Raw genomic sequence first — 18156 nt, forward strand, 5'->3', positions numbered from 1 at the left:
GTGTCTCCTTGCCCTCCAGCACCAGTACAATAAGGCTGCAAACTGGAGTTTTTCAACTCCAAGGCTGACAGATTGGATACTTTTATGACAAATTCCAGAAAGTACCCTACATCCTTTACTAAACAGTTCTTACATCTACTTTGGTGCTTCCAGATGGATGAAAATGGATATTCTGACACTTGCCGCAGCAATCATGTGTGAAGAAAAGCAAGTTCTAGCACTCACGGCACTGTCACCAGGCGGTTCTAAATCAGGCTGCTTACTGTTCTGACAGGGGTTTCTACCTATCTCTGCGACAAGTGATTACCATTCTAACCTTGTTCCTGTGTCTGCTTCCTTACTCTGGGATGGAAGCTACATTGAAAAGCCAAATAAATCAACAAAGGACACAATTACTTCTTTCATAAATATTTCAATGTCTAAACACATATGTAATAAATACCTGAAGACAACGTTGGAAAATTTGAATCCCATAAATATGTGAAAGGTTTTGGGAGACAAGACTTTTTACTACTCTGTGCATTTGCCTAGGAAATAGTAGTATCTCTGTTACCCAAGTCTCTCTCTCTCTCTCTCTCTCTCTCTCTCTCTCCTGTAAGTGAAAACTAAATCAGAGTGAACCAAAGTACAAATTTAAGGCCAGAATTTCAATAATATAGTTTAAAGCTCATAATCATTTTCATGATCTTGAACTTGGCTTCATACTATAGCTTGGTTTTGGCCAGTTCTGCTCTGTCAGATTAAAGTCTTACTATCACTTAAAATGTAGGGATGTTTCCAGACAATGCTCATATGGTTTCACTTGTCAAAGCTGAAGGTCAAATTTAGTATTCCTTAGCCTTTCTCTGCTGCCATTATATATTTACTATTCCCTGCTCATATACCATGGGGGGAAAAGCTTCTGCCTCATACCACTTCCCATCTGACCTTGAACGTACAAAATACAGAGAGGTAAAGACTTCCCCCATTTGACCTATCTAAGATAGGTCTTTCAACAGCAGTGTAATGCGTAATAGAAGGGTAAAGTTATACTTTGGAGTTTTAGTGCAGAGGTTGATAGAAAAAGGGGAAGAAGCGTGAGGGAAACCAAAGATGAAGAGATAAGGGAAACTGGACAAAGAACAAGGCACCCAACCACAAGAAAACAGAACTAAAGAAATACATTCAGTGGGGTGCACACCTGTAACCCTGGCACTCAAGAAGCTGAGGAGCATGAGTTTGAGGCCAGTCTACACCACACAGTGAGACTTTGTCTACAGAAAAAAAAAAGTGAACACACAAACAAAATAACCCCCTAATAGTAGATTCGGACAGGGCTCTAAGCACTATCCATATAAAGGTGAATCATCTTGCCATGCCTCTTAGGGTTTCCAAGGATTGTACCCCAGACATGCCGGATCCTTGAGAGCTTAGAATCACTCTGGTTACAAACCTCAGCCTTCTTGTAGAGACCATACACAAGTGCTCTTCAGGTTACTTGATGAAATATTAGGATAAAAGATGGGAACATCTCCCTTCACTCTATAAGCCTCAGGCCTAGCATACATCACACTCAGGAAATGGACTCTTTTGTCTCTTAAGTGTTTAACAAGGTCACTGGTAAAGACTTTTTTTTATTATGACAACCATTTCCTACATCATCTTACATGAAATCACATCCTCAGAAAAACAGGTTGCCTTAAGAAAGTGTCAATCTTTCAAGGCTTTGGTCAATTTTATGTTCACTATTTTTTTAAAAAAAATCACAAGTAGATTACCTGAATCTTCTAAATACTCTAGATTTAAAAAAAATGCCGTTTTATTGCCAACTGCTAGTAGATAATACACAGTGCTTTATTCTTTTTGGTGTTCATGTTCTCAAGAATTTGACTGTACACTATAAAGTCAACAGCTAATAGGGTCACTATACAACTCAAAACTCTTCCTAGGTTCTTGCTCCCACAAGTGCTGCCTTTTCTCCTTTCCCTCTTCAGATATTCTCACCACTGCAGGGAGGCTGCCCAGTGTTAAATTAGTAAGGCAGTTCCTGGGTCCAGTTTTCTTACATTCATCTTTTAATCATCTCTCCATCTCTTTAACACTTCCTCATCACCATAGCATGGAGATAAATTACATACTACCGCGGGCTCTCTGAACCATTCAATTTCATTTTTCTGGTTCCCGTCATCCTTCCCATTAGGAATCTATGCTCTCTCATCTTGGCATGACTTTTGTCAATTGTGGTGTCTTTTTCCACAGTGCTGAATTGGTGGAATGGCCTCCACACCAGATGGCAAATTATGAACCACGCATTAAGAAGAGAGTGAAGTAGACTATCATTCAAGGAGCTATTTCTGCATTTCACAATTGGCACTGGATATTTTTGGCACCAACAAGGCCCTATGTTCTTTGAACAAACAATTTTCAAACATGTATGATTTGATTTTGTGTTTACTTTTTTTTTTAGTTAAGCATAAGCAAAAGGACTCAAAGTTTGAATCCTGAGGCTATTTTTAATAACTAGTATACAAAAAAAGCTATTTGGTGAATGACTATGAAATAGAATGTCTAATTTTCTCATTTTACAAATCCATGGAATAGAATATTTATCATACTATGCAAACCACAGTTTCCTCTTAATACTCATTGACTTTTAGAATTTATATTTTATCTTGTAATATGTATGGGAAGAATAAAAAAGAAGGCAGTTAAACATATTACTTCTTATTGACAAAGTTGGCTTAGAATAAGGTCAGTGCTTTGAATTTAAGTCTCCAAGCAGTCCATAATTATAAATTATTAGCATATCAACCTAATTTTTTTTACTAAGTATGAATAATATGATGAACACCAGTATTTTGTACCGGGCACCAAAATCTTCCTCCTGTGGGGCCTGTTTTATGCACTGGAGGACATCTGGAATATTCCTGGCCTTCACCCCATAGATGACACTCAACATCCACTACACATTGCCAAATCTCCCTTGGGGGCAGATTCACCACAGAGATCAAAGAACTAAAGATTTGACTTTAACTAAACAAGCAAACACAAGTAGCTCAGCTTAGTGTAGATGCAATGTATCAAAATATAGACATTTTTTCAGCCACATCCAAAAATTAGGGAAAAAAATCAAGTAGGCACAAACCTTAGTATTCTCTCATTAAGTTAAAATGTTAACACTCATTTATTATAAAGAAATATATGTATGTATATATATATATAGTTCTGTGATGTTACCAATCATATAATTACATTCCAATGATTGTATAAAAAAAAAAACCCTAATGATTCCCATCTAAAACATAAGGGAATCTTTACTACTTGTTTGAAAACAGTTGTGCAGTTTTGAAGGCAAGAATAGCAAAAATAAATAACTAAGTAAACAAACTGGGGAAAGTTCAAGATTTCTTATATATACAGCCAGACAAGGTCACAGGGCTAGAGGATTACTGAGATAAGAGGGTGAGGAATGGTTTAGTATCAATGGCTCATGTGTGCTCAATGAGTATGTTTGGTTAGGGATGGATAAAGCTGCCTCTAAGTCAACAATACTCAATTACATGAACAGCAATGAGAGAAAAAGAGACAGACAGTGAGAGAACAGAGAGAGAGAGAGGAGGAGGAGGAGGAGGAAGAAGAGGAAGAAGAAGGAAAAGGAAAAGGAGAAGTAGAGGAGGAAGAGAGAAGAGAAGAGGAGAGAAAAGAGAAAAGAGGAGAGAAGAGAAAATAGGTATACTTTACCATCCCCAGGAATGATGCGGAGTGTAACTGTGTTTCCCGCTTCCTTGATTAGGTTGACAATGTCTGAATGGGATTTGTTGGTGATGGAACATCCATTTACTGCCAAGATCCGGTCTCCTACTTTCAGCTTGCCACAGCGGTCAGCAGGGCTCCCCTCAATAATCCGACCTATTTTGTGAGGCATAGCCACACATGCATTGCCTGCTTTGATATTGAGTTTTAATTTTTTTTAAGTTACGTGGGAATATAGTGAAGGGAGGAGAAAAAAGGGGTTGAAAAGGGAAAGAGAAGGTTAAGTGTTAATAAATTAAAGCATTAAGCAAATGTTATTCAAGGAGAGCTCTGAGCCGATGGTCAAAACATTGGCAATTATCAGGGTGTAAGAAGCGATGGGCCTAAAAGTAGGGTTTGTGGCTGCAGTCCTTTCTGATTTCAAATTGCGGGAAGCCTCCCTCCTTCCCTCTTTAAAATTGTTAACAAAATTTGGGCTGTTTGGCAACTTCAAAAAGTCTTGAAAAGTACCAAGATGATTGGTGGTGGCTTATTTGAGGACTGCAAACGTAAGACCCAGAGCTGGCATAATGTGTCTGCTCATTCTGGGGTTCAGGTCACTTCATTCTTGCCAGCTGTTGCTTAAGCTTTTGCCAATGTTTTGTTCTTTCTCCATTTAGAAAAATAATCACTGGACTTCTGGCAAGGCCTAAGAATTTGCAAGCACCAGTCATTCAATTTGGAAACACCTAGCGGACCACTACGTCTTCAGCCTCCTCTTCAGAATGCTGAAAGCTTTAGAAAAAGGACCTAACTACGAGGAATGAGCCAAGAAAACTCTCAACCTTGGCACTTTATTTTTCCTTTGGACCCCTTTGCTCAATAAGTCCATGGCTTTCAGGGTAGTCCCCTCTCTCATGGGCTCATTAGCTTTGAAATCATTCCCTGCCTCACCCCTACCCCACAAAAGGGCTCAAAACTCAAAGGAATATGACAATGTAATAACTACGCAGGCTGAGGACACCATCTGTCAACGGTTTTCCTCACATCATTTCCTTGCTAACCACTATTTAGTACATATCTATAATATAAAACACCGGGGAAAGGGCAGTTGAGGTCAGTTGATAAGCCCACTTGAAAAATCCCCTTGTTACTGTCACTTAGAGAAAGGTGAGGAATTGGCTTTGAGGACTGAAATGGGGTTTCTTACACACGTTCCTCTATTTTGAGAATTTGTCTTTCTGGGAACTAGGAAGACAGTTAGGTAGCTCAAACACCTTTTGGAAAAGGTGATGAAAGTAACACAGGAGACAATGAAATCAACTGTGTAGGCTCTTCCACTATAATTTAGACTTGAAAAGAATGTATTTTCCTTCCTTTGAATTTCAGCAGAACTGCTTGAAGATTTGACATTAGATGTAATGTCAATATCTGAGAATTTTAAACGACTGGATACAGTGTATTAGTATCCAACAACAAAAATATATTGTAGTTTGCATACTGGAATTCAAAGTCTTGATTAAGTTTATTTAGCTCATTGCCAAGGACAACTCGCATGAGAAAGGAATAACACGGACATGAAGGAAGCTTTGCATAGCTCAGGAGTCTCATGCAAGGTATTAGGGAAAGTTTAATTTGGTGATTATAAGAACCAAAGGAAAACAACCAAAGACCAAACTGTGAGTGAGAACATTCAATATTCATTATATAACACACAGCCTGCCACCTGACACGCCTGCTTTCTTTCTAGAAACAGAAAGAGAGAATTCTGAAATGGCATCACAGGGTATATGGACAAAAATAAAATAAAATAAAGAAAAAACCCCAACAACAACAACAGCAAAAGCAACTTGGGATCTGTCCCTCCTACAACGTCCTTTTTCCTTATTTTTAAAGCAAGGAAAAGTCTCTGAAATTAATTAAAAAGCAAAATCTTGCCTTGGTGTCATTCATTCATGACATGCTGCGATGGCTTTTTAATGTAGCTCACAAAAGCATGGTTAGTCACGGGCATTGTTACTGCAGCTATACATGCACAGAGCTGGCTGAACATAAACTTAGGGGGAAGACAGCATTAGCCTGTGGCAAAATACCAAGACTAAATGGAGACAGAGTGGGTTCCACTAGATCAGCACCCTCAAGAGGTCGAGCACCTAGCTGAGCTTAGCCAAGGAGCGAATCTAGGCCACTGGTCATCAAACTCTAAATGATCAAGTCACTGGATGAGTATGGAAGCCTACAGAGCTCTTCTCCTCCCATGCAGGAACATACTTGGGAGATCCAGTCAGGAAGGTAGTAGTTCACTCTGGGCATGTACATCCATAGCTCAATGTTACAGTTAGCAGTTTCCTATCTAGCTCTCAGAGTCATCTGGGCTCCCATTTGGTTTTGCTCATACACCCTCATGGAGTTAAGCTTTGGAAAGGATGACAACTCTGCTTCTCCATTCTTGGCTGAAAGCCCCAACATATGGATGAGATCTGAAATCAAATGGTTCTCAACCCAGATTTTAACTAGATCCTTAAGCAACAATAAAAATATCACTTAAAAAAAACAAGACAGGGACAGAGAAAGGACATGAGCAAGGCTGGAGCAGCCCCCTGCTTCTGTTTTCCTTCTTAGTCCCTCTGTTTGTCCTGAGAAGTTTTAGAACCTTTTGCTTCTTTCTGGAGAGCACTGTTATTTGTGATTCTAACCAGGACTTTTCCAAAGCCATTCTCCAGTAAGAATTCCAGAGACTTAGCAGGGGTGCTGTTGGCTCATGCCGCAATCCTAGTTACTCAGGAGGCTGAGAGGTGAGAATTGGGGTTCAAAGTCAGCCTGGATAGACAAATCCTGAGAGACTCTTACCTCCAATAAACCTGCCAAAGGCTGAAAGTAGAGTTGTGGGCTCAACTGGTAGAGTACCAGCTTTGAGTAAAAAAAAAAAAAGGGTGGGGGGGGGGAGAGGGCTAGCAAGAACACCAGGCACTGACTTTAAGCCCTGGTATTAGTAAACAAAAATCAGATACTTTTTGTTGCCTTGGGATTGCTATTTAAGTTTTATGCAAATCACATACCGGCTCATGTTGTCAAATGAAGCTTGAAAGGGTTAAAAAAATAAATAAAACCCAGCCTTCAGGAAAAAAAAAACACCAAACAAACCCACAACTACCAAATAAATCTCATTCTCATTCCTAATGAAGGCTTTAATTACCCATAGCAAAATAAATTTTTAAAGAATCGAGCTTGTGTGTTAATGAGATCTTGGCGTCTCATCTTTCTCTCTAGGCCAGGCCCGGCGCGGGCAGGGTGCGGACGGGCGGCTCCTTCCCAGCACTCACCGAAGGTCGTGCCGGCCTCGGGCCTGCTCACCGAGGACACGATGACGAAGCCGAAGCCCTCGTTCTCGCCGCGCCGGATCTCCACGTCGTAGGGCTGCACCACGGTGCTGACCACGGCGCTGACCACGCCGCTGCCCCCGCCGCCGCCGCTGCCGATGCCGCTGGTGCTGCCGCTGCCGGAGCTCACCGTGTTCAGCGAGTTCTGGCTGCCCTGCGGCGTGCGCTTCTCCTCGGTCAGCGACGCGGGCTGGTTGCTGCTGTGGTGGGAGGAGGCCGGCGAGGGCACCTCGTTCTCCGCTTTGGGGACTGCAAGGCAGAGGCGCGCGCGTGAAACTCTGGATCTCGCCCCCACGCGCACCCTGCACCTCCTTCTACTTCCCCCACCTCTATGGCCGGCCAGAAACCAGGAGGCGCCCGGCGCCAGGGGATCAAGGCCTGGCATCCTTGCTACCTGGGAGGCTGAGAACCGAGAGCTGCGCGGTTCAAAGGCAGCCTGGGCAGGAATGTGCGCAGTGGAGCTATATGGCTCAAGTGGTAGAGAGACAGCCGTCAGCCAGAAAAAGGGGAGGGGGAAAGAGTACCCAGACCCTGAGTTTAGCCTCAGCACTGACCCCCCCACCCCCCAAATCAAGAAGTTAGCAAGGGATGATGGTACCTTGGCCTCACAGAAATAAGATGAAGGGATGAGGAGAAACATGAATGATTCAGCATCAGGGACCATCCACCCAGGTAAACACCAGTGGATTCCCACATGGAGCACATGTGCACAGGAGACCAGGCATGCAGCAGGGCCTGCCCACACAGAGACTATTACCTGTGGCACACATGGGAAGGTACCCAAAGTAGGGAAGGGGGCGATGGCAAGGCTGGCCACCATCCCGGCTTCACAGACTGCCAGAGCCATCTGACTGCCTTGTCCCTGCCTGGCAGCCACACTTCTACATTTTCCTCCAGACAGGAGACTGCGCCTTGAAGGTTCCCGGTTGTGGGATTTGTGACACCTGTAAGAGGCCCTTTTGATTCTCTCTAGCTTCCAGAGGTCAGCATCTAATCACAGAACTGGAGGTTTCAGCCTCCTTCCAAATTTAGTTGCTGTCCCAGTTTTATTGCTTTAAAGCACTCTTAATAGCCCACCAGAGGAGGTGGGTCTAATCATGTCTGAGCGGTGAAAAGGTCTGTATTTATTCATTCCCCATTGTTTTTCCTTGCATAGATATTTTTGTTTTGTTTTGTTTTGCTAGTCCTGGGGCTTGGATTCAGGGCCTGAAGCACTGTCCCTGGCTTCCTTTTGCTCAAGGCTAGTACTCTACCACTTGAGCCACAGTGCCACTTCTAGCTTTTTCTGCATATGTGGTACTGAGGAATTCAACCCAGGGCTTCGTGCATGCTAGGCAAGCACTCTACCACAGGCCACATTCCCAGCCCTTGCACAGATATTTTTATTATGGAAAAATATGGGACAGCATAGCATCTTCCACATTAGCCACTTTTCAATGCACAATTCAGTGGTGTCAGTGCATTCACAGTTTTGCAAATGTCCTCACCATCCATTTCCAGAACATGGACATCTTCTTCACCAAAAACTCTGTCTCTTCATTCTCTTTCCTACCATCCCTCCCCATGTCTACCATTCTGTTTACCTGTATAAATATCACCACTCTGGAAAACTCTTCAGAGTGGAATCATGCAACAGCTGGGCATGTGTGATGAGCTCACTTTGCTTAGCTTAATGTCTATGCACAGATTTACTGCGCCTTTATGCAGAGGCTAAAAACCTATGAGGTTAGATTTCATTTTCAAATTAAAACCAAAACAAAAATAACGACACTGCCTTATTAGTTTTTTTTTTTCCAAGCAAAAAGATGGATTTATTGGGGAAGTAAAAAGGGAACTGACTGGCCAGGGCCACGGCTCAGTCTTGGGAGCTGAAACTGCGACCATAAAAAGCAGGCTGGCCGGCCAGGGCCACAGCCCAGACTTGGGAGCTGGGACTGCGCACCGCCTTATTAGTTTTTATTGGCGTCAGGGAAATAAACCGTTTTCAACTTATTGCATAAGCCAAGTTTAGCTGACTGCCATTGGCTGTGTGAATCCTATGCTAAACAAGAGGGTAAGGATTCCATGAGCCCCAGGGGTGGACCTATGACATCCGTAGTAGATTAACAATACTGTCCATGGTTACAATAGGTAGGACTCTCACACTGGGATTTAATGTCTTAATTCTATAATTAATTATAGGCTGTTTAAATTAGTTGTACTCATTAAAAAATAAACAAGATACCAGTTTTTTTTTTATCTGATTGGTATCTGTTACCCTAACAGTAGTGCTATGGAGAATTGTTTCTTCAGTAATTCAATGGGCACAGCACCTCATTTTGCTCTTTTGCACTGGATTCTGGCGCATATGCTTATGGCGGGGCTACTACTCACAATGGCAAATGGTTAAGTGTTTGTCCTCAGGAAGCTGGTCAGTGAAAGGACAGGCGTCTGCATGCTGAGCAGCCACAAATGGCAGATTGTGATGTAGAAGTAAACAAGAGTCAGGAGAATGGCAAAGAGAAGTCTAGAATCTAAGGCAACAGGAGAAGGGTTTAGCAGCTGCACCTGAGAGGATTTTGAGAGCTAGACTGTGAATGAAGCTTGTTACAGAGGGTGGTCAGAGACAACATAAAACCCATTCTTCCTACTTTCTCCCTCCCTCTCACCTTCCTTTCTTCTTTCTTTCCTTCTCCTGATACTCTAAGCCTCATGTACTTGCTTGGCTTTTTTTACTCAAGGCTGGTGCTCTGACATTTGAGCCACACATCTATTTCTGTATTTTTGCTAGATAGTTGGAGGTAAGAGTTTCACAGAGTTTTCTGCCTGGGCTGTCTTTGGGCCTTTGTCCCCAGATCTCAGCCTCCCAAGTAGCTAGGGTTACAGATGTGAGCCACCAGTGCCCAATTCTACTGCTTTCTTGTAGAGGGAAGTGTTTTGGCCTAACACACATGACAAGCAACGGTAGGGTGCAAGAACATCAATCTTGTTTTTTTATGAATGCCTCTTTTTTTTTTTTTTTGCCAGTCCTGGGCCTTGGACTCAGGGCCTGAGCACTGTCCCTGGCTTCTTCTCGCTCAAGGCTAGCACTCTGCCGCTTGAGCCACAGCACCGCTTCTGGCGGTTTTCTGTATATGTGGTGCTGGGGAATCGAACCTAGGGCCTTGTGTATCCGAAGCAGGCACTCTTGCCACTAGGCCATATCCCCAGCCCCTGAATGCCTCTTTTAATACAAACCTAATTGTTGTTCTCTTAATATAAATCTACAAACCTTAGTGACATTCCTAATGACCTCTTCTGTGGAGGATTAGCACTGGATGTTGAGGATGGCTAAGATCTGCGAGGCAAAGGGATAGGAGGCAGGTAATACAAATTCTGCCCGTCATTTCCTTACAAGCCTCTCCCGAACCCATGCAAATGGCACATTAAAGTGCTTTTCAGTGACAGCCGTTTTGCAGGGTTGGAAAGAAGCGAACCATCTGGAAATGCTGAGCTTGCTCACATTTGCAAACATTTGCTAAAATAGAAGCTTGAGGAGGCAGGCACCAAAGTGACAGTGCCCCATCTGAAGGAGTAAAGGAGAAACATACCGGCAAACACTACTTTACGCCGCACGGTGAGATTGACGTGGCCTTGCTTGGCAGCTTGTTGCATAAGCTGGACCACAAGCTGGTGTGATTTTCCAATTACTGGTGTCCCGTCCACACAGATTAATTCATCGCCAGACCTCAGGCGGCCGTCCGTATCAGCAGCACCCAGTGGTACGATGTGACCAATATAAATCTGTTGAGTAATTGGATGATGGATGAAACATGGTTCTCTTGGTTTAACTATCATTCTGATGGCCTTTGCATCTCTGAGAACAATTTTGTTCATTTATTCATGTCTGCATGCACGCCACAACATCTATTGAGCACCCACTGTGTACAAGGCACTGTGCTAGATGATGTGACAATGTTTACACAGTGGAAAGAAGAGCTATTGCTTACTCGCTTCCATGATGTTTATCTGTAGTCCACTGATCACTCACACTTTCAGAAAAGAATCTTTTTCTCTTTTTCCTTTCTTTTGTGCTGGACCAAGGGCTTGAATTCAGTGCCTTGGCGCTGTTCCTGAACTTTTCTTCTCAAGGACTTGAGCCTACCACTTAATCTACAGCTCCACTTCTGGCTTTTTGGTGGTTAACTGGAGGTACGAGTCTCTGACTATCCTGCTCAGGCTGGCTTTGAACCACATCCTCAGGATCTCAGCCTCCTGGGTAGTTAGGATTACAGGCATAAGCCATCGGTACCTGAATGAAAAGAATCTTTTAAGACTATGTCTCCTTGTCTCTCTACCTAAGAAACTTCCTTTCATTAAATTCTGTTAATTATAATATGAATATTACTTTTTTCTTTTTCTCCTTTCCTTTTCTCTTTTCACTTTTTTCTTTTCTCTTTCTTTCCTTTTCCCTCTTCCTTCCTTCTTTCTATGTCTCCTTCCTCCCTCCCTTGCTCCCTTCCTCTTCTTTCTGTAGCAATGGGGATTGAACTCAGGGCTTTGCTCTTACTAATTAAGCACTCTATGACTAGAGCCACATACCCAGAGCCTTTTTTTTTTTTCTTTACCTTGTTTTTCTGGTAGTGTCCTGGGCTTTTGCCTGGGAGGTTAGCCTCAGACTGTAATCCTATCTCTGCTCCTGCATAGTACCACCAACTTATTGTTTGAGGTATTGCTTAAGCCTGGCCCTGAACTTCAATCCTTCATCTACTACCTCCCACATGGCTGGGATTACAGGTGTGAACTACCATGCCAAGCTTAATATTACTGTTCTCTGAGAGTTCAGCATCCTATGTCTGGCAATTGGGCAGGCTCAGTAATAATTATTAAATGAATGAATGACTGAAAGAACATCTAGCTTGTCATCCCCATTTCTGCAGTCTGTAATATCTGTCAGCAGAGGAGTCGCTGTATTTAGCGTCTACTACTATTATTTGTCATTCTTTAAACCTGAGCTTATGTATTTGTGTGTGCATTGTCTTCTCAGTAGACTCCAGTGCTACAATCACCTTTACCTGGCATTCACAGTTTACAAAGAATTTTGTGAAAATAGTGTCTAGGAATATGAACTGGAGTTGGGGCCTTAGTTGTCTTCTACTTACAAGCTGGGTGAGCTTGGGCTTGTTAATTAATCTTTCTGTGTCTTTACTTTCTGATTAACACAAGGATAAACTCAGAGATTTGACGAGTCAATGGGAGTATGTATGTCACAAGTCTTTATCACAGTGCCCGGTACAAAGTGCGTAACAGCATTATTGCCACAAGGAAATCAACTACACTTCAGTTCTCTTTGCTCTTTTCAAAGGAACCCTTGCAATGTCATACTATGATTTTTTTTTTTTAATTAAGAAAGTGAGGAACTCTATCTTTTGACCCATGTTTGGAATTCTTTTCCTTTTTGTGGACAGGAGTCACACCTTCACAAATCTCCCCTGTTGCCTGATGCTTGAAGTATTATCTGTATTAGCCACTCCATAGCAAACCCATAACCTTTGGCAGATGAAATAAAATTAGCCAGAGGGATTAGGCCAATGCTCTATTAACTGACACCTATCTCCTTTGCCTTCTATTTCCTTGTCTCTAGAAAGGGTCTTAAGAGGCTGGAACTCTGAGATGCGCAGCAATACACTCTTTACAAAATCTCCCTTTCCTTCTTCCTCAGGACCAAAACCACTCCACACAAGCCATGTAAAGTCCTCACTGCTTGAGAGTACAGAGCCAGGACAACATCTAGCTGGACTCCACTGTTGATAATCAATGTTGTCAATTGCTGTGAAGTCTTAGTAAACAGTTCTGGGGCGAGAAACAGACAAAAGACTTACAGGTTCCCCTGGTTCATTTCCACCCAAAATCCTGAAGCCAAATCCCGTCTCTTTTCTCCAGAGGAAGATGTCTTGTTCCTGGTAATCTGGAACTGCAGAGAGGGGAGAAGGGAGAGATGTTATTTCACTGATGAAGGATGTAGTGCTGCTAAGATGAACACGTAACAGGATCAAGACTGATGATGCTGGAGAAGACAAAAGCTTTCAAACACAGGCAAAGAAACAAAAGACCTGGACATGTGACACAGAAGGCAGCACTGGACAGGAGCAAGCAATGGGAAGAGTTGCCTGGCTCTACAGCTCTTCAAAGAACTGACAATTCCAGATCCAAGTTCCATTGTCACAGCTATTTAAGCCAGGAGTTAACGCTGCCTACTCTCCTCAACACTGCTGCTAAGGGAAGTAAGGAACCACCATGTGCTACACCACAAAACAAACGGCTACAGAGAGAATTCATGCTCAGTCTGAGTCTCTCTGAGGCCCAAGTTGGCTCCTTGGAGTTAGAGGTCCCATTAAATGACCTGGAGTTTTAGGAACTAGACAATAGCTTGGTTATTTTTTTTTTCAGTTTCGAATTTGTTTTTAAAGTCATTTTTTCTTCCTTAAAGAAAGCAAGATAGCAATGCAAATAATTTGAGGTGTTGTCAGGTCATCTTTGTCAAAACGAAATTACTCAAGGGTTGAGACAAATATAACTCAATGATAGAACAGCTGGCCAGTCATTCGTGAGATTCTCTTCCCAGTAATTAATAATAATAAAAAATTTCCAAAAAAGGAAAGTTAATGTTTCAATGTTATGACCAAAAAGTGGCCAGCCTTCCAAATACTTAAGATAAACATGGAAGCCAAAAAGTTCTTAACAGATTGTCCACACTTTATTGTTAGTATGACTACTTTACCCTTGACTTACCCACGACATTTCAATACTATAAGTACTAATATATTATTTAATGTAATAACCTGATATTTCCTATAACAGTAATGGTCTAGGGCTTTGGAACAAATACCTCAAGTTTTAAGTCACTTTGATTAAAAAAATCTTATTATACATGAAATTATTCTATATATCACTCCATAACTTCACCAGGGCAATAAAAAGATCTATTTTTACTTAATGGATAGATGAGGCATTTTATGGCTTATAAAGTGCCACAGCTTTTATTTAAGGAGAACAAATATAATTTAATTGTAGTGAATCCGAAAGTGATTTAAAAATACTGTTCTGCATCCCAGTTTTGTATCATTAATTGGATTTTGGGCTGAGGAGTGTAGGCTGGAAACTTTAATTTTTGTCTTTGTCTAATTGTGTACAATGGGCTATTGAAGAAGAAGGTGGACGTTTAGACTTCATGTTGGCAAGAGATGGCTGGCTTAGTAATGCCCCCACAGCTTCAGATGCGTGCTGGATAAATGCACCAAAAGGAAGGAAATTAAATGAACAGGTAAGAACAAGTTGGAGGACTTTGAATCTGACATTTTACTTGAGCTATCTTAATGCAAGGGCTTTACATGGGTGCTTTTTTATCCAATCTCTTTAATATAATTGCTGCAGCTGAGCTGCAAAGCACAATGCAACAGGAGCTCAGCTGTACTGTGGACCTCCCATTAAAACAATTGGAAAGGAATATTTTCTTAGGCACACTAAAGTAACAAAATTTTTATCTCTGCCTGAATAGCTAGGTAAAGGGTATTTGCTGTAATAGCCTCGTTGAAACAACAAATTAAATCAAGTGGTGTTTTCTCTTGGGTTCACCCAAGCAGCAAGATTACTACACTAATAGATCACTGGCACTTTTTAGCTAGTATTGGGTTGCTGGCATAGTCTGTTTGAAGTCTGTTGAGTACAAGGCCTTTCTGGGAATGACAGAGCCTCTACATATACTGCAGCCCAGCATCATTTAACAGAGGAACGTTGCCCATCCTACAGGGACACCAAATGTAGCAGGTTTTTTGTCTTATGCTGTACACTCAAGTGTGAGCTACCATGGCACGAGGGGCTGTGGCTGATATACTTCAAGCTCTCCCACAGCTCCGTTGACAGGAATAAAGTGCTTGCTTCTGTTCAAGAATCAACAGGAAAACGGCAAACTTAATTTAAAGAGTTTCCTGTTGAAAAGAAAGATGCCCAGTTACACTAAGGATACCGATGACATCACAAAGAGCCGGGAAACACAGACACAAACACGGACGCACAGATATAGTACAAAGAAAGTCTTCTGGCACTTTAATTTTAGGACCTGAGTAATTTTCCTCCTTCACCAATTAAATGCCGTTCATGCAAATTATATGTATATATACTATATATATATATATACATTGAAATATATATATGTCACCTATAGGGGTAAATCGGTATTAAAATCAAGTATGGTATTTGAAAATCTCTCTCCTCTGATGTTACTTCCTCACAAAAGAGGCATTGAGATTTCTGAGGTTCTTCTGATTGGTCTGTTCTCAGTTTTATGTAGACTTTATAAAATAGACTTTAGACAGCATTGGGTAAGGCCATTTTTCTGGCATTTTTTAAATGTTTTTGAGTGACATTACTCTTACAGAGGTAAGAAAATCTTACCCATTGTCTTCCTTTTTTGGTTACTTTGGCAGAACTCAGGGCCTTATAGTTTCTGGTCAGGGGCTCTACCACTTGAGCCAAGTCCCCAGCTCTCTTTGCTTTAGTTATTTAAGTTTATGTCTAGATAAGTCTGGACTACAATCCTCCTGTTCATACTTCCAGTGTAGCTGGGATGATAAGTGTATGTATGCCAATGCATCCAGATTTTAGTTGAGTTGAGGTCTTGCAAACTGTTTGCCTAGGTTGGCCTCAAATCAGGATCTTCCCAATCTCTGCCCCTTAGATTTACATATATGAATCCTTGCATAGGAAGCAATCTTTGGGCAGCGCCAGTGGTTGCTCAATAAAGCAGACAAAAGACTTCCCTTGACAATGATAAAGAATGGAGTCACCAGGTTTACAGAGACACCGCCTGGCGTCTCCATCACTACTGACAAACAACAACACATTTCCAGACTGAGTAAAGACATGCACATCGCTTTCTATGTCATCTGTCACTCTTGGCTGCAAAGAGCACCAATGTGCTCACTTAGTGGTTTTTCTCTCTTCCCTCCCTTTTCTGAACTTCTCCCTGCACCCCCCAGCTGACAGGAACATCAAACAGGATGAATGATAATGGAGAAATGCAAACTTGCAGCAGGTCCTTACTCTGACATTCTCCAAAATTCGTGGAATTGATCTCTCTTTCTCTTTCACCCTTGCTCAATCCCGATGCAGGCGAAGGTGACATAGCTGGAATATTAATTTCACAGTTTTTGCAATGCTTCATGTATGTTGAAACTTTCTGTCAGTACATTTTAACTTAGTTGTGACTTGTAAGGAAAGTGCAATGCAATGCCTAGTATGAACTTTTTAAAGGACTAAAATTTGATGTCTCTGTTTTGTTTTTTCACTTTTATTTTTGTTTCGAGACCTGTACTCATCAGAAAGCTAGAGCTTATAATTGTACCACTGAGTGGTACAACTGCCATCTTAGGCTCTTCATATTTAATTAAGACTCTAAAACACACTTTCTTAAATGATCTCGCCTTAATCATGTCAGAAACTAGTGTGTCTAGCCACATATTACCGCTGGGGAAAAAAAATAGAAGTACATTTGTGCCACTGCTATAGAGGAACATTTATTTAAGAGAGTATCAAGTTCCTGGTACAATTCATTCTTGTATCACTTCTTGTCCTGGTGTATTCTAGGCAGTTCAAATCAGAATATAGTCACATATTTGAGAAGCAAACCATAGAATCTTGTCCAAGATCTGAACAAACATAAAAACAGGAGTTGTCAAAATAGTTCTCAAAATCTTGACATACATACTAGCTCTTTAAATATACAATAAAGATACTGAGTCTTTGATGCCAAATGTATGAGTGCCTCCCCACAGGAGGACATGTTTGCATGTTAGTTCTCGGGTTAGACCTCAAGGCACACTATAAACAGATAAAGAGGTGTTCTGCCACTTTAGCCATGTCTGTAGTCCTAGAATTTCTTTGTAAATGCTACTGGATGCCAGCTAATTTTCAGACTGCATCAATGTCATTTTTAAAGGTATGGGCACAATGAGTATGTTACCTAGAAAAAATATAAAACAAGCAACATGGTTTTTGTAGGACTTCCGTGCCTCTTTCTCTCTTTTAGTCAAACATAGAAACCCTTCAGAGGGATTCCTTAACACATCTGCAACTCTGAGACTCACTCTGACAGTCACTCTGTTTTAGCAGGTGGTAACATTAAAAAAAATACACCGTTCTGTAAAGCATTTAGAATGTGATCAGAAGTGTGTTCATCTTTACATTGCCATTAACAGATATATTTCCAACCAACCGGGGGTAAAATGTACCACTAAGTTGCTGCTGTTGTCTTTGATTTCCTTGTTTTTCCTGAAGCACTTCGCTCATTTTATTATGAAGTGTGAGGCAGGGAATTATATCTTCTCAAGATTACACATTGTATTTTTTTTCATTGTTGTTTATAAAGGACAAGTTAAAACCATCTAGGATAGTGGCCAAAACTGATCCGGGGTGAAGTAAAATAGTAATTCAAAGACAAGGCTGATGCAGGTTTGTCCACAGGTGTTAGGGAAGAAGAAACTCTGTGACAGATCCTGAATAGCTACCATGGGGTGAGCCACATCATTATTCTCGTTCAACAGTGAATAACAAATCCATGGGAATCTTAACATCTATTAGGTTTGACTATCACTCAATTACAGAGACTCTAATCACCAAAAAAGAAATTGATTCCATTTGTGATGCTTTACCTGATTCTTCGGATGTTAAAGAAAATGAAGGGACCCTTACTGAAGCCATTCTATTTTTCAGAATGGCTGTCACCTGGGGAAAGTCTGAAGCTTACAGTGGCTGGTTATGGCCGTGTTACATATTTTTTTCATTTGTCCCCTAGTTAAAACTTTCTTAAAAGTTAGGTGAAAACACACAAGTCCTCTGGATAAAAATGAGCTGTGTGAGACATGCCTTCCAGTGCAGAGAGCCTCACTGACAGTGCAGAACACACTTACTTTTTGTTTTATCACACAAAGATTCATACATGGAAAACTCCCATCACAAATGTGTACTGTATTGAAGAAAGCAGAAGTGTGGTCAATAAAGCAATCAGTCAACATCTCCTGAAGTTGGGCCATTGATTAGAGGAGCCGTG

At 41.5% G+C, this 18156-nt stretch overlaps 1 protein-coding gene across 19 annotated transcripts in view; it reads right to left on the reverse strand.

The window, feature by feature from the left end:
• Positions 1 to 18156, reverse strand: part of Magi1 (membrane associated guanylate kinase, WW and PDZ domain containing 1) — a 548751-nt gene that overhangs the window by 12640 nt on the left and 517955 nt on the right. For 6 of the 19 annotated variants that reach the window (XM_048356103.1, XM_048356099.1, XM_048356097.1 and 3 more), the window contains 5 exons: positions 16152 to 16235; positions 12932 to 13023; positions 10661 to 10853; positions 7035 to 7340; positions 3721 to 3921 (listed from right to left, as the gene is read on the reverse strand). In XM_048356103.1, coding sequence (XP_048212060.1) covers positions 3721 to 3921; positions 7035 to 7340; positions 10661 to 10853; positions 12932 to 13023; positions 16152 to 16235 — 876 coding nt within the window. Of the gene's footprint in view, positions 1 to 3720; positions 3925 to 7034; positions 7341 to 10660; positions 10854 to 12931; positions 13024 to 16151; positions 16236 to 18156 lie in introns of all 19 variants that reach the window. The other 13 variants (XM_048356096.1, XM_048356102.1, XM_048356095.1 and 10 more) reach the window with 6 other exon arrangements.

The sequence above is a fragment of the Perognathus longimembris genome, chromosome 10 (genome assembly GCF_023159225.1).
Source record: "Perognathus longimembris pacificus isolate PPM17 chromosome 10, ASM2315922v1, whole genome shotgun sequence".
Lineage (NCBI taxonomy): Eukaryota > Metazoa > Chordata > Mammalia > Rodentia > Heteromyidae > Perognathus > Perognathus longimembris.